The sequence below is a fragment of the Prionailurus bengalensis genome, chromosome X, assembly GCF_016509475.1.
Source record: "Prionailurus bengalensis isolate Pbe53 chromosome X, Fcat_Pben_1.1_paternal_pri, whole genome shotgun sequence".
In the NCBI taxonomy this organism is placed as follows: Eukaryota; Metazoa; Chordata; class Mammalia; order Carnivora; family Felidae; genus Prionailurus; species Prionailurus bengalensis.
The window spans coordinates 112,469,719-112,491,528 of record NC_057361.1 but is presented as its reverse complement, the minus strand read 5'-3'; the positions used below and the strand labels follow the sequence as shown (position 1 = coordinate 112,491,528).

General features: G+C 51.2%; 1 protein-coding gene across 3 annotated transcripts; it reads left to right on the top strand.

Moving 5' to 3' along the window:
- Positions 1-4,229: 4,229 nt before the first annotated feature.
- LOC122477018 (embryonic testis differentiation protein homolog B-like) lies at positions 4,230-15,429 on the top strand. 3 transcript variants are annotated; one of them, XM_043569951.1, is made up of 6 exons: positions 4,230-4,359; positions 5,949-6,036; positions 9,035-9,226; positions 14,530-14,561; positions 14,920-14,965; positions 15,044-15,429. In XM_043569951.1, exon 6 carries the CDS (start codon positions 15,087-15,089, stop codon positions 15,267-15,269), a length of 183 nt encoding a protein of 60 aa, XP_043425886.1. In that variant the 5' UTR covers positions 4,230-4,359; positions 5,949-6,036; positions 9,035-9,226; positions 14,530-14,561; positions 14,920-14,965; positions 15,044-15,086; the 3' UTR covers positions 15,270-15,429. The 3 variants fall into 3 exon arrangements, with proteins under 3 accessions (XP_043425886.1, XP_043425887.1, XP_043425885.1); XM_043569952.1 differs by lacking the exon at positions 4,230-4,359 and adding an exon at positions 4,390-4,641; XM_043569950.1 differs by lacking the exons at positions 4,230-4,359; positions 5,949-6,036; positions 9,035-9,226 and having other exon boundaries at positions 13,967-14,561.
- Positions 15,430-21,810: the final 6,381 nt, after the last annotated feature.

Sequence of the window (21,810 nt, the reverse complement as noted above, 5' to 3'; positions counted from 1 at the left end):
ATCGAGACCTGAGCCGAAGTCGGACACTCAACCGACTGAGCCACTCAGGTGCCCTGAGCCAGTTTTTATACCCAGCTCCCTTTGAATGAAGGGGACACAGGCTCCTAAGGAAAGACCTCACTACACTGCCAAAAATATAGAATGTTAATCTTTCTGCCAGCCTTCCCCCGAAGGGACCTACGGCCTATTACCAGGGTGACTGTGCATTAGGGAAAAGGAGATGAGCAGACCTTTGGGGGAGTAATGAACACTGCTTCTGAGCTGACACTAATTCCAGCAGACCCGAAGCATTGCTGTGGCCCACCAGTCAGAGTGGGGGCTCATGGAGGTCAGGTGATTAATGCAGTTTTAGCTTAGTACTGTCTCACAGAGGGCCCATTAAGTCCCCAAATGCACCCTATGATTATTTCCCCCGTTTCAGACTATAACTGGAACAGGTATACCCACACTTCTTCCCTGACCTATGGAGTGACAGCTATTATGGTGAGAAAGGCCAAGTGGAAACCACTAGAACTTCCTTTATTTACGAAAAGTAGTAATCCAGAAGCAATGCCACATTCTTAGAGGGATTTCAGGGGTGAGTGCCACCACCAAGGACCTGAAACACGTAGGAATGGCGATTCCCACTGCGCCCCAATACACTTTGCTGATTTAGCCTGTGTAGACACCAGATGCATCCTGGAGGATGACAGTGCCTTCCTTACCGTAAACTCGCCCAGGTGGGGGCCACAGTTACAGATACTATTTCAGATGTGGTTTCATTGCTGGTACCTGGTATGCAGCTCCTGGCAAATGTGTTTCCTCGATAACTGTTAGTAAATACCACCAGAAGCCATTTGATTTCAGCCAGCAAGGCCAGCAATACATTTTCATTGTCCCACCTCGGGCATTTGTCAACTTCTAAATCTGTGTCCTCATTTAGTCCCTGGAACTTTTTTTTAAATTTATTTTTTTTAAGCTTTTAAAAAAAGTTTATATATTTTTTTTTTTTTCAACGTTTATTTATTTTTGGGACAGAGAGAGACAGAGCATGAACGGGGGAGGGGCAGAGAGAGAGGGAGACACAGAATCGGAAACAGGCTCCAGGCTCTGAGCCATCAGCCCAGAGCCCGACGCGGGGCTCAAACTCACGGACCGCGAGACCGTGACCTGGCTGAAGTCGGACGCTTAACCGACTGCGCCATCCAGGCGCCCCAAAAAGTTTATATATTAGAGAGAGAGAGTGCATGAGCGAGCAGGGGAGGGGCAGAGAGACAGGGAGAGAGAATCTCAAGCAGGCTCCAAAGTCTCAATGCAGAGCCCGACACGGGACTCGAACCCATGAACTGCGAGACCGTGATCTGAGCCAAAATCAAGAGCTGGACGTTCAATCGACTAAGTCACCGAGGCACCTCTAGTTCCAGGAATCTTGATCAACTTTCCCTTCCACAAGACATCACCAAGAACTACTATATTGATGATGATAAGCTGATTAGACCTAACGAACCAGAAGTAGCAACTACTCTAGGCTTCAGGGCTTCCCTGAGTGTCCACTGGCCACAGCTTGAAGCTCAGTGATGTTAACGCTGTTCCCTGAGGCAAAGTTTCCCTGGAAAGCATGTCTGTTCCCAGCCCATTGTTTGTGACCTAAAAGCCAACCTGCCATCACTTATCATCAAAGGGCCAAACAGCAGGGGAAATTCTTACAGGGATCTGAGGACAAACTTTCATAACAGACGACCGGTTTGTCACTTTGGACCCCACGAGAGCTTCAAATGGCTTCAAGAGTGGAAATGTGTGCATGTGATTGTATGTGGAGCGTGTGGGGAGACGTTCCCAGTGCACACCTTCCCCCCATACATCTTCCGATGTACTCCACTCCCTCTTTCCTTCCCCCACCAGTTCTCCCATTCCTCACTGCTGGATAACCTGACTTGGGGGGGGGTGGTAATGACTTCAGCGCCTCAAGCCAAACTGCTTTTCTGGGCTCACCGTCAACTGAGACCCAGCTCTGCGGACGGGACCGGACTGCTGACCCTAAGGTAACAACAGCTAACCGTTGTGTTTGTCTAGAGACGGGTCTCCCTATGTTGCCCAGGATGGAGGGCGGAGGTCATTCACAGGCACAAGTCCACTGCTGGTCCACCTGTGAATTTTCACCTGCTCAGTTTCCGGCCTGGGTGGGTTCGCCTCTCCTCGGGTAACCTGGTGGTCTCTCGCTTCTGAGAGATTAACCAAAGAGATGGCGACCTTGGCCCACGCACCCCGCCAGCATAGCTCTCTCCAGCCCAGAACTCCTGCGCTCCAGTGATCCTCCTTGGCTCAGCCTCCGGGGCAGCTGGACCTACAGGTTTGGCCACCAGGCCAGGCCAGCTAACAGTTTTAAGCACCAACATGCCAGCAGTGCCGTCAAATGTACACGGTGCTCCCCCTTTAGTCCTCAAAACCACCACATAAGCCTTTGAGCCACGCGGGAAGCGAGGCCCAAGGGGCAACGGTCACCTGCCCAAAGTCACATCGTCAGTGGGCAGTGAGCAGAGCCAGGACCTGAACCCCTAGGATCTACCTCGAGTGGACACTGACCATTGTAGCAGCAACACTGCCTCCCTGTGGAACAAGCCCTCTTCCCCGTTCACTCTGCGCCTGGGGAAAATCTGGAGGATCACAGTTCCAGACGAAAGGAGAAAAAGTCACTTGCCCAAGTAAGCTCTACTCCGGGGAATCAAGAAAATCCGAATGGGGAAGTAAGTCTCCGTGGTGTCCCAGTCTTCGGGGCCAACCACACCAGATAAAAGCACTCTCTCTGTCCCTCTCTCTCACCTATTCCCTCATCTCTCAAGCTCTCTGCATAGACGCTGCAAGAGGCAGAAACAGCTTCTGCACCTGGCTGTGGATGTCCGGGGACAGGAGGGCCAGGGACCGCTCGGACACCAACAGATCTAGGGCCTGCTCCAGGGTGCGCGTCTCAGGCCAAAGCCACCCACGAGTGACACAGCTCCAGGAGCCGCCTGACGGTTTCCAGGGACCTAGCGCCAGGAGCCACAGAAACGCAAGTGGGAGGCCACCAGTCTGGGCCATCAGGTGCGGGGGGCAAGCGGGTGGGTGGGCAGGGCAGGTCCTCACTGTAGGCACAGTAACTCCTGGGGTGTCACAACAGGGGCCCTTTTTGCTCCTGGGAGCCTGGGCCAGATGCCATGGTCAGGTTCCTAGACATCCTGACCCCGAAACCAGCCGCGACCTCCGGCAAAGGTGTCCGGAGCCCCGTGCGACAATAAATAGCATGTGCAGGATCCGCATGCCCCTGGCCCCCAGTCCCAGCCCACCAGCCCAACTCCGACCCGGGGGGAGCTGTCTCCAGTGCCCGGGCCTCTGCGTGTTCGGGGCGGTGGGACGCCTGGTCCCTCATCTCACTTCCGCCCAGGTCTGGGAGGCACAATCACAGGTGGCTCTCCGTCCTGGTCCCACGAGGGAAGTACCAGCTCTAAAGTCTGGCGTCCGAACACCATCAGCACTAGCTGGGGACCAACGTGAGGACTAGGTCTCCCAGAAACAGCATCGCCTCTGGCCTCGCGCCAACTCACCCAGCACGGAAAATGTGACCCCAGCACGGGGCCCGCGAGGGACCAATCAGAAAACAAGAGGCAGGGCCACTGGACGAACCCAAAGTCCCACGAGCCCTCTAGTGGCGGCGGAAAGTAGAGACGAGCACTCGGGGTAGCGAGGTCGAAGCTCGGGGTGTTCAAAAGAAGAAACTAGAAAGGTAGCCCAAGGCCACTGTCACCCGCGAGACCAAGACCAGAGTCATAAGCCCAGGAAAGTTTATTAAAATGAGAATTCTTGAGCTCATGCGAGATGTAGTGCATCAGGGTGTCGGGAAGGGGCCCAGAAATCTGAATTTTTACCAAGATCTCCCAAGAAATTCTTGCCTCACAGAGAGGTTTGGGAATCCGTGACCCAGTCCTAAGAGTTAAAAGGGGTCCCCACCGTTCCGATTTCTCCAGGGCTGCTAGGATCAGAAACCGGGAACGTCCCACCCAAGTTCCCGGGCTCCAGAAGCGCTTAAGACCGGAAACCGGAACGCTCCCAAAGTGGCTGGGGGCCCGGAGGAAGCCAAGGAAGTGGCGTCCTCTCCCACGTCGGCTTGCTAAGGGAACCAGATGGCAGGGCGGACGTCTCGGGGCCTGCCGGGAAATGTAGTCCGCAGGGAGTGCGGGCGCGCGCCTGCGCCCTGCGCAGCTGCCGCGGGGAGCCTGATAGAGCCTTGTGCAAAGATGGGGAGTCCCTAAGTGGCCACAGGGCGTGGTCGTCCCGCGGGCGGTGTGAAGGGGCTGGCCGGTCCCGCTGGGGCTTCACCTACTGGCCGCCGCCAGACCTGACCCGGTCAGTCGCCGCTGCAGCTCCCTACGACCCGGCCGGGCCTTCCCTTGATTGTCCCGGACCGGGATCGGTCCCTGGGGATTATCCCTCGGGGCGGCGGGACATCGTGGGCGGGAGCGCGCTGGGGCCATGCTCGCGCCCCAGGCAGCCGATTTGTGACTGGCTTTTAGACGTTCCCACGACGTGTCCCCCCTCGCCTTTCTCCGAGTGCCCGCTCTGCAAACACCTCTCTATCCGTGGGCCGGGCGAGAGCAGGCTCGCTCTGGCGGCTTTTGGGGAGAAGCCGTGAGTCCCGGGGTGCAGTGACGTTTCTTTGCGGAAGGGCGGATGGGGGGACAGCGGGACGGTCAGGACCCTGGTGGACGTGGTGGAGGGTTGGGCGCGTCTGGGGAGGGCTGCGGGCTGCGAGGCTGAGCACGGTAAGGGCGGGTCCACAGCCCCAGCCGGCCGAGTTCCTGGATGCCCTCCAGCGACGGTTAGGTTCTAGGCGGGAGATGGGGAAGCTTTCTAGGAATCAGTGCTCGGGACAATAACCTTTCCTGAGTGCTTCCTCTGTGCCCCGCGTGCTGTCGTTCGCTTCCGTGCAGTTGCATCCGACACAGGAAATTTTGTGAAATCGACGCTATCATCATTTTCATGTTACAGACAGAAGCGCTGGGTGTCAGGCTCACAAAGCGAGCAGGTTATCCCGCCTGGATGGTCTGCCGCTGAAGTCCAGGTTACCATCACGATAAGGGGTGATAGGGTCACAGTGTACATCTGGGATGACTAGAAGGGATGATTTGGGATGATTAGGAAGATCATGAGTATTTTTTTCTTTGTCCCACTCCAGGGAAGAGGACAGGTACAGAAGACATCTTGGCAAATGCAGAGAGAGGACCCATAGCTTAGGGTGGGTGCTGGTATTGAGACTCGTGTGTGACCACGTGGGTGGCCTCAGGGATTGCCCTAGAACATTTGGATGTTTTTAGACATGAGCATTGCAAGGGTCTATCCCTTCTAGCTTTGTCACCATTTTCCTCTGGCATTTCCTGGGTGACATGGGACAGATTATTCAGTCCTCCTAAACCTCTGTCCTCAGTCCCCTCATCTGTATTTAGGGCATACTACTAGTCTTTGGAGGCGTGGCTGTAGCCAAGATGCCTGTGATTGACAGTGACCAAGGGTTACTCAGAGCCGTATGGACTTTCAGGGTGTTCCCCAGTGTTTTAAGTATTGATCCCTATTTCTTTTGTGGCCTGTATATATTCAGAAACACAGGACAGCCCATGTTAGACTGGGAGTGGGGTGACAGGCCACCAGATGTATAGGGGTTCATTTAAGGGATGGGGTTCTTAGCCTTGTGCCCATGGAATTTCAAAGCCCAGTTGTGGCTTTGAACTATAATAGAACAGTTATGTCTATGGAACACTTGAAATGTGGCCAGTATGAATGAGAAACTGAATTTTTTTAATAATAATTAATTTAAACTGAATCTGCCACATGGGACTTATGACCACCATATTGGGCAACACAATTCTAGAGGGTCCGCGGATGTTCTAGAACATTTTGTACAATTTTTAAATTGGATGTGTATGTGTGTGTTTTTCTAGGAAGTGAGTCCATCAGCTTCTCAAAACTACCAAAAGATTAGGATGTGCTGCTTTATGGTTTCGGCAGAACGTAAGCAAGTTAAGGGAGGTAACTATGGCCTCTGGTAACCACTGCTGTCCCTTCTTTCTCATTTTGTCGTGTCCTTAGCTGTGGGTGACTCCTCATGATGAACCCCTCTGTTGTTTACTTCGTCATAGCAGGCTAGGACCAAAGGGGCCCAAAGCCCACTGGTGTCAAACCCAAATTCTCATACGTCCAGTTGTTTTAAATAGTCCAAAAAACGTATTTCCAAAGCCATTTGGAGCCTACCTAATTTACATACTCCACAAAACTTCACCCATCATCTGCCAACCGCAGATAAGTCAAACACTGGAGCTACAAAAGACCCCAGACTGCTGCCACCCTTTGGAACTGCCTGACCCAGAGATTCCCCACTAAGCCGCTAAGAGACATGAAACCGTTTCCTCTCTCATTGTCCCTTCTTCTCTGGAAATTTCCTTGCCCCATTCCCCATGTGGGTGGTGGCCCCCATACCTCTGTCTCTGGAAGGTCTCTTGCTGGGAGGGATTTCCCCTCTCATAGAACCCTGTCCTTGTGCTGCCCAAATAAGGTTTGTGTGCTACTCCCTCTCATTGTCCTGTGTCTTCCTTGATCACCAACCGCCCCCCCCCCCCCCGCCAAAATCCCTCTGCTCACCAAGCATCCTTATATAAGGAAGAGGCAGGAGGGGTGGAGTTAGTAATAGGAGATATTACTATGGAAGCAGTAGCTGGAGTGATGCCAGGAAGGGGTCATGAACCAAAGAACGCAGGTGGCCTCTGGAAACTGAAAACGACGAGGAAATGGATTCTTGCCTGAAGCCTCTGGAAGGAATGCAGCCCATTAACAACTTGAGTTTAGATTTCTGAACTCCCGAAGGCTAGGAGAAAAAAAAAATTCTTTTGTTTCAAGCCACTGGGTTTGTGCTAATTTGTTACAGCGGCAATAGGAAACTAACGTAACTTGTATATGCACAAATCTATAAATACTCCTATATCTATCCATTTGTGTCTATTAGAATAAATATGACTTTAGTCCATTGCCACATGGGTCATCCTAGCCTTTCCTTCTTGCTTAACTGTAAATTTCCTCACCAGCAGTGGCTCCCACCATCCAGCCTCCGTAAACTATACCTGTACGGCCATTTCTGAAATGTTCGTCTATACCCCCATGAGAATGTACCACGCTGAGGACAGTGCTTTGTCTTTAGCCAGGCTGCCGACTTTTATTTTTTATTCATCCCCCACCTTTTACATTTTGAAACATTTTAAACATAGGGAGAATTTGCTTTCTGCTTGGCAACCTTAGTGCTGTGAATGCCGCCTCTCTCTCTTCACTCGTTCCCTCTGGATTTCAGTCCCCTTCCCCTGAGGAGCTCCCCAGCAGGGGCGCTGCAGGGGTGTAGACCTGCTTGACCCACATCCCTACCCCGTTGCCTCGCTCCGCCACCCAAGCCCGCAGCTTTCCCAGTTCTGCCTGACTCCTCTCCTGGTGGCTTTGTGGCTCCCGTCACATCCCTCCTCAACCTCCAGGCTCTCCCAGGAGGTTGTCCCCAGGTACACACACCTATATAACTGTATGCAATGGTACTGGAGAGAAAAGGCTACGTGTTGAGAGACTTGGAAAGGAAGGGGAGAGTATCAGGATAGGAAACATGAACAGGACAGACATTCAAGACAGGTTGGAAACCCTAGAGCAGAATGGCACCTGGCCCCAAATGCTACCTGGAGCTCTGGGAGGGAGACACCCTCTCAGTGCCCCACACCAACAGAAGGAGGCAAGAGGAGGCCAGAAATGCCAGCCTGGCACTTAGGAGAGGCCTGAGATTAGTTCCTTGGGTTCCGCATGGCTCATTTGTAGCATGAACGATTCCCGCTGCAGGCCTCAGAAAGACTCCATAGAGACGCCCAGGGGAGCCTGGGTCAACAAGAAGAGGCGTGGGGTAGGGAAGCGGATGGCCCAAGATGGACAGCTCTCCTTATTGGGAGCCACAACAGCAACCACAGACACCAGAATCAGATGCTGGTATGTGCTCACAGCCAGCCAGGACCAGTAATCCAATGGCCAACATTCAAACACCAAGGAAGACAAGAAAGCAAAGGGAATGAGTCTGTCCTTTGGCCACAATCATCTTGTGTAAGCATCTGTATCCAGATATCTTCTTGGGGAGAGAGAAGAGGGTGGGTAAGAGGGAGAAGATGGGAGGAAAGAGGAGGGGAAAGAGAAGAGGAAGGGGAAGAGTAGGAGAGGCAGAGGAGTAAAGAACTCTTCTTGAAGATTTCAGTGCTGGTGGATACTGTGCATCACCTATATAAGGATATAACATGGTGTAGACTTTCCCAGACATACTGGTCAAGGGAGTACTTTGTTTACAGCACAGTTACTCCTATCTCCTAGATCCAGTACTCCCTGAAAGAGTTTGGGAAATGTGGCTCTATAAAGAGGCGAACAGAATATCTGGGCCTAGGGCACAGATGGGGGCGGATGGGGGTCCCTAACGGAGAGGCAGTGGCACGTGGAAGACACTTGCCCCTCTCAAATTTGCTTTGAGTGCCCCTGGGCTGGTCATGGTCCCTTAGCCTGTCTTACTGTAAACAGGGATTGCACTGGATCTCTTTTAAAGGGAGCAGCTCTTTTAGAGTTCATTCAGAGGGCGAGCATCTGGGGCCCTGTGAGCCACTAGGACTCCCCAGTCATTTACAACTGCAGCCTGAAGTTGTGATAGCTCTTAGGCATTTTGCCGACAGTCGATGACTGGTGGTACTGGAGACAGAAAACAACAAACAAGGGAGCTGGACGCTGAAAGCCTAATCTGAACCATGACAAAGATTCATAGCTGGACTCCCATCAAAGCTGAAGAGGGCCGCTGTGGCCACGTGGGACTGTGCTGGGGACCTAATGGAGTCACCACGGAGAACAGCCTTTCTGAGACCCCTGGGCCAGGAAGCACACACTAGGAGGATGCTAGGCCAGGGGTGGTCATGGATGCGCCGGGGTGGGGGAAGGAGCAGCCTAAGAGAGGTTAATAACAAGGATATAAATACAGTTCCAGCTGCCATGGGAGACCAGGAGAGGAGGTTCCTGGCACACTCTGCACTCTCAGGAGCCCCTCACACAGGACGTCAGACGTTGCAGCTTGGGCCCCTCTTGACTGGACGGCAAGAACAGAGCTGCTGACATCCGCAGCCCAAGATCCTTCTGAGATCCCAGGGAGAGATAGGTGCCCACGTGCCCAGCGGTGCGTATCTGTAGGTAGAACAGAATACAAAAGTCTTGCTCTCTTTTCCCCTGAGAGAAGATTTTAATGTCTGCAACGCAAACGGTCTTTAGACAGCTGAAACCTTACAACATTTTCCGGGACTGGGGCTCCTGAAACCCGATTCCAATTATAAATGCTAATCGGTTTTAATGCATGATCAGCTTTAGAGAAGAAATGTAATTGCAGTTCATTGAGAACTTTACACAAACAGTGGATAGAATGCTGACATATCTAAGGAGCAGACTATGTCAAAAAGATTAGGACACTGACATGTATTTTGATTCTCGCCTTTCAAAACCAGGTCTCACGTCTATACCCACAAGGCCGCTTACTACAATCACCCATGATTCTCTGCCTGAGTGTTTTTTCTTACCCTTGGAGCATGCTGGACATGACCCAAGGCCACTGGAAGTGTCAGATATTTATTGCCTCTGCAAGTAGCGAGCCCTTTATTAATAATGGTGGGGGGGGGGGTGGCACCTGGGTGGCTCAGTCAGTTAAGCGTCCAACTCTTGATTTCGGCTCAGGCCACAATCTCAGTTTGTGAGATCAAGCCCCCCATCAGACAGTGTGGAGCCTGCTTGGGATTCTCTCTCTCTCTCCCTCTCTCTCTCTCTGCCCCTCCTGTTCTCTCTCTCTCTCTCTCTCAAAAATAAATAAAATAAACTTTAAAAAATAATGTTTGGGTAGTTGGCAGCTACATACTCTAGGTTCCACATCCCATACTTGGGATGGATGTGAAATGTATTCTACCCAGTCTCCCATAGTCCCCCCACTGAATAAGCTCCACTTGCCAAAGTGGTAACTTTTTTTTTTTTTTTAATTTTTTTTTTCAACGTTTATTTATTTTTTTTTGGGACAGAGAGAGACAGAGCATGAGCGGGGGAGGGGCAGAGAGAGAGGGAGACACAGAATCGGAAACAGGCTCCAGGCTCTGAGCCATCAACCCAGAGCCTGACGCGGGGCTCGAACTCACAGACCGCGAGATCGTGACCTGGCTGAAGTCGGACGCTTAACCGACTGCGCCACCCAGGCGCCCCCAAAGTGGTAACTTTCTAGATCATCCCCCCCTTAATTGGCTGCCTTCCTTGCAAGTCTCACTTCATCACACACCCTTACCGGTGTTACCTGGTACTTCCTTTCAAGAAAGCTATTTGTACTGATGGTTGGCCTCAGGGTCCGCTTCCTGGAAACCAGGACTTGGACACCTTGTATATTAAAAATGCATGCAATTCAATAACACTGATTCAAAAACATATATGTTCCCCTATGGTTATTGCAGCATTATCTACAATAGCCAAGATATGGAAGAAACCCAAGTGTCCATCAATAGATGAATGGATAAAGATATGACATTACACATGCTCACACAACTCACACACACACACACACACACACACACACAGAGTGGAATATTACTCAGCCATAAAAAAGAAGGAAATCTTGCATTTACAACAACATGGATGGACTTAGATGATATCATGCTAAATGAAATAAGTCAGGGAAAGATAGAAGCCATATGAGTGTACTTATATGTGGAACCTAAAAAAACACTGAACAAACAAACAAACACATTCATAGATACAAAGAACAGACTGGTGGTTGCCAGGGAGGACGTGGGGGAGGGATGGGCAAAATAGGTGGAGGGAATTAAGAGGTACAACCTGCCAGTTATAAAATAAATAAGTCATGGGGCGCCTGGGTGGCTCAGTCAGTTAAGCGTCCGACTTCAGCTCAGGTCACGATCTCACGGTCCGTGAGTTCGAGCCCCGCGTCGGGCTCTGGGCTGATGGCTCAGAGCCTGGAGCCTGCTTCCGATTCTGTGTCTCCCTCTCTCTCTGCCCCTCCCCCGTTCATGCTCTGTCTCTGTCCCCAAAATAAATAAGCATTAAAAAAATAATAATAAAATAAATAAGTCATGGGGATGAAAAGTGCCCCATATGGAATATCATCAGTAATATTGTAATAACTCCATGGTGACAGATGATAGCTATACTTCTGCTGAGCATTGAGTAATGTATGGAATTGTTTGATCACTTACGCTGTATACCTGAACTAACCTAATATTATATGTCAACTATACTTAATTAAAAAAAATTTTTTTTAATGTTTTTATTTATTTTTGAGACAGAGAGAAACAGAGCATGAGTAGGGGAGGGGCAGAGAGAGAGGGAGACACAGATTCCGAAGCAGGCTCCAGGCTCTGAGCTGTCCGCACAGAGCCCGACGTGGGGCTCGAACTCACGAACCGGGAGATCATGACCTGAGCCGAAGTCAGATGCTCAACCAACTGAGCCACCCAGTCGCCCCAACTATACGTAAATTTATTTTTAGATGTGTTTATTTTACTCTGAAACTCATATATTCGGTTGGAAATAGAGTTCTACACTCAAAGTTATTTTTTACCAATATTAGAAAGATAGGCTCTACACCATTCTTTTTCTCTCGGTCATTGTTGCTTGCTTCATTATCTCCCCTTTTCTTTTTCCCAACTGATGAAGTGTACCAGGAACACAGAAATGTATAGAACATATAGGGAAGAGCATAATGAATGACTGTGTGAACACCTCCCAGCTAGGGAAATAGAACTTGCAACACAGGGAATCTATCTGCCCTGGGGTGAGCACCAGCCTGAATCTGGGATCTCCCATGTCTGTGTGACTGTTATGTAGAGCAAACAGGGGCCAAACCACGAACATGGTGTTTCCTGACCCCTCTGGATGCCCCAGCAAACCTCTGCCGGCCTCCTTCTTCACTATTTCCCATCATCAACTGCAGGATCAGGCCTCATGATTTTTGTGATCACTATGCGGTGATAGAATGTGTTTGGTGAGCTTAGTATTCCACACGGTCAGGGGGTCAGGGTCCTGTCCAAGGTAATAACCACAGCTCTGATGGATTTTCCAAGTCTATGCCTCCGCTGCCTCCCAGCTCGGGCCTGGCCCGGGCTAAAGGCCTAAGTAGGAAAGGGGGACCAGGTGTGGCACGTTCATCCCACTGCGACTCAGCCAGAATATGCCTCCCTCCCCGTTTCCAACCATTAGACCCCCACATGGAGAACTGTCCTCATTCCCCCCAGCCCCCCCCTTTCGAAACTTATTTGGATTCTGACTTCTTCCCACTGTCCCCCGCACACTCTGAGACCTCCGAGCGGCCTCCTGCAAGACCCGTCTCCTTAGTAAGTTGGAGGTGTGAGGCCTTTTCGCTCGTAAACTCAGCAGCCTTTCCGGCCTCTCCAAAGGGGGCCCCTCTCGATTCCAAATCCCCCAGACGCTGCCGTGTTAGTTAGGAAACGCCGTCTGAGGGTGAATAGCAGGACTTGACACGTTGGTGGCCTTTGGCTGGCACAGAGTCGGAAGCACGGAGAGCACGAGAACAAGCAACACACGAACCCACGAGAAGTGAAATCAATGTTCCAACTTGAGTGGTTTCCTCAGGGGAAGGATTCGTGGACCCACACCATCTCCTGGGATTTTTCACGACCCCCGAGGATCTTGGGTGGGTCAGTCCCATGGCTTTTTGGCAAAGGCCACGTCCACCCTGGTGACCGTTGTGTGAGTGTCCACGGCCACCGGGTCAGAGCCTCATCCTTCTTGTGCCTCCCCAGCTGCCACCCCAGTAAAAAGCTCAGCACGTTTTAACAGGCCCAGGTGGGTTTCAGGTATTCGCCTGCCTTCTTGATGCTCGGCGAGGGCGCACTGGGACCAACTTCTCCGTGCCCTGTCTCCATGACTGGTCGACACCAGAGCCGGCTTCGGGAAGAAGCACGACTGAAAAAGCCCGTAAAAGTTGACGGGATCGAGAATTACCTCTAGGAGAGATAACAAGTGGCCCCAGAAGCTCCTCCGCACTTTAAGAATACACGCAAGAGGGGCGCCTGGGTGGCGCAGTCGGTTAAGCGTCCGACTTCAGCCAGGTCACGATCTCACAGTCCGTGAGTTCGAGCCCCGCGTCAGGCTCTGGGCTGATGGCTCAGAGCCTGGAGCCTGTTTCCGATTCTGTGTCTCCTTCTCTCTCTGCCCCTCCCCCGTTCATGCTCTGTCTCTCTCTGTCCCAAAAATAAATAAACGTTGAAAAAAAAATTTAAAAAAAAAAAAGAATACACGCAACATGGGTACGCAAGGGCGCACATGCACGCACACACACACACACACCCCAACTTAGTGATAAGACACTGCTTAAAGGTGACACCTGATGTGAAACGCCAGCTTTATCACTTACTTGATCCCCACATCTATATGAAAATATGTCTAGACTCTCCAGTTTGTTCCACTGACGTGTTTGTCAATTCCTGTTTCATTGCTAATCCTATAGAGTAAGTTTTAATATCCAGTAGGGAAAACTCCCCCGTTTGGATAATCCCTCGCATTTTCTCTTCAAGGTCATTGTATACCCCAGGTACTGGTTCCAAGTATACACTCAAATTCCTGTTGTGGTTTATGATTGCGATCACACTGAAATCACACATTTAGAGGGGAATTTAGAGCAGAATCGATAACATTTCAAAGATTAGCCTTCCTTTCCCCCCCAAAAATAAATAAAAATGTTATTTCAGTGTCCAAACAGGAAGCTCATGAAAAGGTTCATGGACAGTTTCCCTAGGTTTTTTTGTTTAAGTTAATTATATTTGTAGGTATTTTACAATGCTCATGACGTGTTTGAATAAGACATTTTCTTTGTATTGTATTTCCTAATACAAGTGTCTACAAAACTTATTTTCTTATGTGTTTAACTGATGTCAGCCAACCTTTCCTGATCTACTTCCTGGGTGTTTACTTTGGTTCTCCTAAGGAAATCCATTAAGACAAAGGCAGTTTTGCCACTGTCTTGTGTTAGTCGGACACTAATAATAGTTCTCATCCCTTTCTGAGGTCTTTTAGAGACTGAACTCCGGATCTTAGTGTCTTGACGTGGTTCTACTAGGTTTGGGACGATAGCTTGGAGGCTGGGCCCTCCCTGCCTCTCAGGCAAAGGAGGTCTGACCTGGTTCTCATAGTCCTCAACTAATCCAGGTGTCACTGAATGTGGGTGACAACTGACCCCCCCCCCTCCCCCGGCCCCGGCACCACTGGCCCACTTGCAGTTTTCAGCCGTGAACCGGTAGTAACCAAGGTGATCGTGTCCCGCGCTCGGAACTTGCGTGTGGTCAAAAGGTTCTGAGAGCCATTGTGAGTCACCGTGACACCTCTGGGCTTAGCCAGTCAGGCCCTGGGGCTCAGGGCAGGAAGGATAAGACAAGGAGGAGAAGAATCCTCTCTCTCACTCCTTGACCTCTCTTCCAGACGTTCCTGAAGCGAGCTCGGTGGTCTGAGAGGTAAGACGTCCATATCCACCAATAACATGTAATAGTTCTTTGTGACGTTACCTCGCCCACCCACCTGACGACCCCCAACCCTACTGGATAAAACGGGCACTGCGTCGGGTTCAGAAATACAGCACAAAGCTTTTGGGGGGGCAGTCTGGGGGTCGTGGTAGGGATCAGGGGTGTGGGGGTCAAGGTCAGGTATTAGGGGTGAGTGCGGTCTCCAAACGCAGTTTGTCATCACACTCACAGCCCTTGTCCTTTGCTCCTCCGGGCCTTAGATCTGTCAGCACCTAGTTCCCAGCCTTAGATCCTTTCCTTCTTGAAATGCTTGGAGTGGATTCTCTTTAACTGTTCTCGCCTGTTGCAGGGAACAAGGCAGATAAAGCGATCTCTGAGGACTACCCTGGAAACAGGTGCATGTGGTGGGGGGGGTGGGGGGGGAAGAGCCCCCCGGGTCCCCTGGGTCGATTGACTTTCATCATCTTTTCCAGGAGTCGTGCTCCTTCGTGAAGCCGTCTGTGGCGTCAGCGAGTGATGGAGAAAGAAAAACCTGAAGTGAAACCCAGCACACCCGCACCCAGCAACGAGGAGAAGACAACTAGACCCTCAAGACGCCCCAGGCCTTCCCAAAATGTCCTGTGCTTTTTACTGAATAGGCAGCTGGGGAGGCACAGAAGTGACGTGGACCTGTCCATGTGGGTGTGGATGCTGGACTGAGCCACGCCCCGGTGCAGGTGGCCCCTTCCAAACAACCATGGGTCTTGCCTGCTCACCCCCACCCCCGCCCCCACCTCTTGAAAATGCGAAAGAAAAATTGATTTAAAATAACAAACACCTCTCTCGTGTCAGCTCTTGAAATAAAAGCTGCGTTTTCCTCCTTTTGGTTCGATGTGTTCTTATTGCCCGAACAGCATTCTTAGGTCAGTTACACTGGACAGGGGATCGTACTCATGGTCACACGGAGTGCAGGAGCTCTCCCACACCGGGGGATGGCGAGGTCACACTGCGGGGCAGGTCTCTTCCACCTTTCACCCGGGACAAAAGGGAACCTCGATGTGGAGGAGGGTCCCTCCAGGAAGGGAGACTCCTCTCCCTAGGCGGTTTTGAGACACCCTCTGGGTTCCCCTGGAAAACCCAGGTACTAGCCTAGGGACACACATTGTTTCAGAACAGGCCACCAGCAGGGCGGGAAGTTGAGGACACTCCTTTGGGGTTTCTTATTCTGATGCTCAGATTATCATTTAGACACGACAGCCTTGTGTCATTGTTGGTTCTATTTCACATTTTAAAAGTCAGAGCACAGGGCATTTTAATATGGGAATGTCACACCCTCTGGGCCCCCTGAAGGGAATGACTCTTCTCACTGTCCCCAAAGTCTGGACCGGCCAGACCCTTATCTGGCCGGGTGGGGAAAACCTGGTAGGCAGTGGCGGCTGGAAGCCGAGAATGTACTGGACTGAAGGCCCCAGCCCATCTTGGCAGTACGGGGCCCCGGATCCCCTGCAAGAGCCTACAGGGCTCGACAGTCCCTCAGGGAAGTCGGATGGGAGTGAGAACATTGGGCATTGAGAAGCAAGCTGAGGCCCAGGGGAGAGCGCCCTGGGTACAAGGCCAGCTCAGGGGACCAGCCAGGGACCAGCGAGAGAAGGTGCAGGAGCAGCGAGGCACGGGCAAGACTGTCCCGGGCAGTGAGGACAGCTGCCTGACCCCAGCCCCACTGCTGGTAGGGGAAGGCCCCCACCTCCCCCCACCTGCCCGCAGGTCGGGGCGCCTGCTCCTCCCCTCGCCTCCGACCTTGGGTTACGCAAGACAACTCAAGCCCTCTGCATCCCACCACCTCCGCCCCGAGCCTGTGCCTTCCCCGAGTGCAACGTGACTCGGCCTCTAGTGTTCCTGGAGGGCGGCTTCTGGCATCCTACCTCTCACGACTCACAGCAAATGGAGCTGCTATGGGCCGCGAACCTTGGGACGCAGGGGGCCACGTTCCAACAGGGAGGAAACTCACGGATAGCACCTTGAGCGACAGCACGAGCGGCGCAGAGGGACGTCGCAATGTACCCTCTGGACCCGGTGCAGCAGGTGGCACCGTCGCTCCTGGGACTCGGGACCCCGTGCAGCGGCTGGCACCGCCTACCCTGCATCTCCCGGGGGTGCCTGAGCCAAGCAGCAGCCCAGCTGAGGCTCCACAGAGGCCCAGCCCTGGGCAGTGACACTGCGGTAGCAAATGTGACAGGTCCGCCACTGAGGGGCCTGCTGTGAGGGGGAGGGGGGAAGAGGGGGGGCTTGGAGGTCACAGAGGCCTCCCCATGAGCCCCCATGGTGTGCAGATCGGACTGGAGGGACATCCCTCCACCACAATGTTACTGGAGGGATGCATTTCAGCGTCATTTGTGTCTCCAGAAGTCAGAAGCACAAGTAAGACATCCAAAGGGGCGGCGGCGGGCAGAGAGAGACCGAGACGGAGGAGGAGAGGGAGCCAGAAAGGGGGAAGGAAAGAGAGATTGGCCCCAGAAGTCGATCCTGGGCCCCCTGCACAGGACCAGCCAAGTCCACACCCATCCCCCTTAGGAGCTTCCCGCCTTCTGGTTTGTCCAGGGGCTCAGACCCTCTTCTAGAAGAGTCCTTCCTGGGGAGCTTGACAGCATCCCCTGTCTAGTGCCTGGAGAAGCAGCGCCAAATGGCCAGGGAAGACCCTCCATCGTTCCCAAAGGCTCTGGAAGAGGGGACACAATGCCCACCCCTCCTCTGTCTTCCTGGGGCGGGGACAGGAACAGGAAGTGAAAATGTAACCAGCAAGGGGTGGGCCACCTCTCTTTCCCTCTACTCAATTGGCTGCCCTCCTCCCCTCCCCCCCCCCATTAGAGTGGCCGGAAGGAGAGAGGAGGGGCCTGTGTGTGTAAAGGGGCCTGTGCTCTCAAGGACACCAGAGACCCTTTAACAGAATGGTGAATGGACACGATGCTTGTGCATTATGAATACACTTATAATCGGAAGGAATCTTGTGAAAGAAAACATACATCTGTCCAGGAACAAAAGTTCTATTAGCATCAAATACAGACTCTGACACTATGACTTCTCTCTGGAAGCAAAATTGCCATAAAAAGTACTTTGTTCCAGGGGCGCCTGGGTGGTGCAGTCGGTTAAGCGTCCGACTTCAGCCAGGTCACGATCTCGCGGTCCGTGAGTTCGAGCCCCGCGTCGGGCTCTGGGCTGATGGCTCCGAGCCTGGAGCCTGTTTCCGATTCTGTGTCTCCCTCTCTCTCTGCCCCTCCCCCGTTCATGCTCTGTCTCTCTCTGTCCCAAAAATAAATAAAAAACGTTGAAAAAAAAAAGTACTTTGTTCCTTGGGACACGCAGTTCTCATTGACACAGGTCAACGTGAGGCCATCAGTCAAACAAACAAACAAACGTTGGCAACATACTTTTGCCTGTTCAATCTCCTACACATAGCACACTTAGAGAAACCTTTCAAAAAGTGTCCCTCTTCCCTGAAATAATTCAATTGTGGTTCATGCAATCACATTTACTGTTGTAACATTTTAGAACTGTGGAAGGCTTAGAACGGACTTCCTCTAACCCCTTCATGTTACACGCAAGGAAGCTGAGACCTGAGCAGGGCGTAGTGACTTGGGGCTGTCCCTGGTCTGTGGCTCAAACGTCCTGATGGAAGCACTCAGTCATGCTGCCTAGAGCTGTATACTGTGTTCCTCCATGAGGTTTCAGCAGATATTTTCAGTTTCCCCAACTTGCCTCCCAGTGGCTTTTTGTAGAATAGGGAGTAGAGACTCATTGTGATAGCTGTGGGCCAAAAGTTAAAATATTGGGAATGAAATTCCATTTGCAATAATAGTAGGAATAGAATCAGACACAAACCACATATAGAGGAAGGATGCGGAGCTCTGACAAGATCTGCAGGTATTATACGACGTGCAGATGTCATTAAATGCAAGAAGGGGGCGCCTGGCTGGCGCAGTTGGAGAGGCATGCAAGCCTTGATCTCGGGGCTGGGAGTTCAAGCCCCACGTCGGGTGTAGAGATTACTTAAATAAATAAACTTTGAAAAAAAAAACAAGAGAAGGAGACATTAGGGCAGGCAGGCGGGCGGGCAGGGAGCCCTCTAGATTCTAGCGCCAACAAAAGCGAGCAAAATCGGGGGCGCCTGGGTGGCTCAGTCCGTTAAGTGTCTGACTTTGGCTCAGGTCATGCTCTCAGGGTTTGTGAGTTTGAGCCCCCTTTGGATCCTGTCTCCCTCTCCCTGCCCCTCCCCCACTCGTGCATGCAAGTACTCTCTCTGTCTCTTAAAAATAAAAATAAAAACATAAAGGGGAGTAAAATCAGAAGTGGGAATCACATAAGAACTACCTGTTTAACTACCAGTGACCCTCCCTGTGTTCACACTCCCCGCCCCGCAATCTGTTATTAAGCACTGTCGGGCTGAGTTAAGGTTGCTGTAATTGAAATCAAGTAGTAAGCAGAAGTTTAAATAAATGAGATGGGGGGTTGATGCTATCAGAAGAAAGTAAGAAAGGAAGAAAGAAGAAAGGGAACAAAGTAACACAACAAAAAAATACAAAAGGCAGAGAAAGTATCATTCTCTACATACCAGGTAGTGTAAGAGAAAGTTACGCATACTCTTTTTTTAATAGCACTAAGAAATTTTAAATAATGGAAAAAATGAAAATAAAGGAGAAATGATAAGATAAAGAAGGAAATAAACAGATAACAATGAGCTGGCAAAGTTCATGTAAAAATAGGAAGAAATAGGGGTTCAGTCCGTTTGAGTGTCTGACTCTTGATTTTGGCTCAGGGCATGATCCCAGGGTCATGGGTCAACCCATGCCTCTGGACCCCGTGCTGAGCATGGAGCCTGCTTGGGATTCTCTCTCTCTCTCTCTCTCTCTCTCTCTCCCTCCCTCCCTTTCTCTGCCCCTTTCCCCCTCCTGCAATGCTCTCTCTCTAAAATAAAAAATAAATAAATAAATAAAATAAAAAATACTTCTTAAAAAAACAGTAAGAAATAAAGCCATTGCTGAAATGAAGCCACATTAGAAACGTCAGGAATCAGAATGAACTGGTACAAGCAAATAGAATAGGAAAGAAAAAACACCTAAGAGATAACAGCCGCTTTAAAAACGGCCATAAACGTGGAAGAAAAGAACAGTGCGTTAACCTCTGGGTGTTTGTTATCCTCGCAACAATTGGGAACTGGGGAACTCAGTTTTACAAGGGGGAAAGAGCAGGCTGCTTTTTAAATTCTCTTCTGCGACTTGTAGCCACAAACTCGGTGGAGGAAATAGCAGAAACGTATGGAGTCACAGTTCTGGAGACGAGAAGTCAGAGGTCATGAGTGGGCAGCGTTGTTCCTTCTGAGGGCTGGGAGGGAGAACGTGTTCCAGGCCCTTGCCTAGCTTGCTGGCAAGATTTGGCATTTCTTACAGTATTAGTCAGGGTTCTCTGAAGAGACAGACCGAATAGGATGGACAGACAGACAGGTAGGTAGGTAGGTTGATAGAGTCAGATTTATGAGAAAGAATTAGGTCGTGGGGAGCCTTAATAAACAGTATTTATGGGATGCTTGGCTGGCTCAGTCGGTAGAGCGTGCAGCTCTTGATCTCAGGGTCGTGAGTTTGAGCCCCACATTGGGCATGGAGCCTAATTAGAAAAAAGCATAAATTAAAACAGTAAACCAAAAAGCAACAGAAACAGAATTGGCTTGTGTTCTTATGGAGGCTGAGAAGTCCCAAGATCTCCAGTCCGCAGTGAGCCCACGACAATGTAGGTGTAGGTTGTAGTCTGTAAGGCAGCAGGCTTGACACCCCAGAGAAGCCAATGTTTATGCCTCCGCTGCCTCCCAGCTCGGGCCTGGCCCGGGCTGAAGGCCTAAGTAGGAAAGGGGGACCAGGTGTGGCACGTTCATCCCACTGCGACTCAGCCAGAATATGCCTCCCTCCCCGTTTCCAACCATTAGACCCCCACATGGAGAACTGTCCTCATTCCCCCCAGTCCCCCCCTTTCGAAACTTATTTGGATTCTGACTTCTTCCCACTGTCCCCCGCACACTCTGAGACCTCCGAGCCGCCTCCTGCAAGACCCGTCTCCTTAGTAAGTTGGAGGTGTGAGGCCTTTTCGCTCGTAAACTCAGCAGCCTTTCCGGCCTCTCCAAAGGGGGCCCCCCTCGATTCCAAATCCCCCAGACGCTGCCGTGTTAGTTAGGAAACGCCGTCTGAGGGTGAATAGCAGGACTTGACACGTTGGTGGCCTTTGGCTGGCACAGAGTCGGAAGCACGGAGAGCACGAGAACAAGCAACACACGGACCCACGAGAAGTGAAATCAATGTTCCAACTTGAATGGTTTCCTCAGGGGAAGGATTCGTGGACCCACACCATCTCCTGGGATTTTTCACGACCCCCGAGGATCTTGGGTGGGTCAGTCCCATGGCTTTTTGGCAAAGGCCACGTCCACCCTGGTGACCGTTGTGCGAGTGTCCACGGCCACCGGGTCAGAGCCTCATCCTTCTTGTGCCTCCCCAGCTGCCGCCCCAGTAAAAAGCTCAGCACGTTTTAACAGGCCCAGGTGGGTTTCAGGTATTCGCCTGCCTTCTTGATGCTCTGCGAGGGCGCGCTGGGACCGACTTCTCCGTGCCCTTTCTCCATGACTGGTCGACACCAGAGCCGGCTTCGGGAAGAAGCACGACTGAAAAAGCCCGTAAAAGTTGACGGGATCGAGAATTACCTCTAGGAGAGATAACAAGTGGCCCCAGAAGCTCCTCCGCACTTTAAGAACACACGCAACATGGGTACGCAAGGGCGCGCACGCACGCACACACACACACACCAACTTAGTCATGACATACTGCTTAAAGGTGACACCTGATGTGAAACGCCAGCTTTATCACTTACTTGATCCCCACATCTATATGAAAATATGTCTAGACTCTCCAGTTTGTTCCACTGACGTGTTTGTCAATTCCTGTTTCATTGCTAATCCTATAGAGTAAGTTTTAATATCCAGTAGGGAAAACTCCCCCGTTTGGATAATCCCTCGCATTTTCTCTTCAAGGTCATTGTATACCCCAGGTACTGGTTCCAAGTATACACTCAAATTCCTGTTGTGGTTTATGATTGCGATCACACTGAAATCACACATTTAGAGGGGAATTTAGAGCAGAATCGATAACATTTCAAAGATTAGCCTTCCTTTCCCCCCCCCCCAAAATAAATAAAAATGTTATTTCAGTGTCCAAACAGGAAGCTCATG

Bases quoted from the DNA above. Each gene is read 5' to 3' on its own strand.
- LOC122477018 (XM_043569951.1), top strand. From the start codon at position 15,087: ATGGAGAAAGAAAAACCTGAAGTGAAACCCAGCACACCCGCACCCAGC.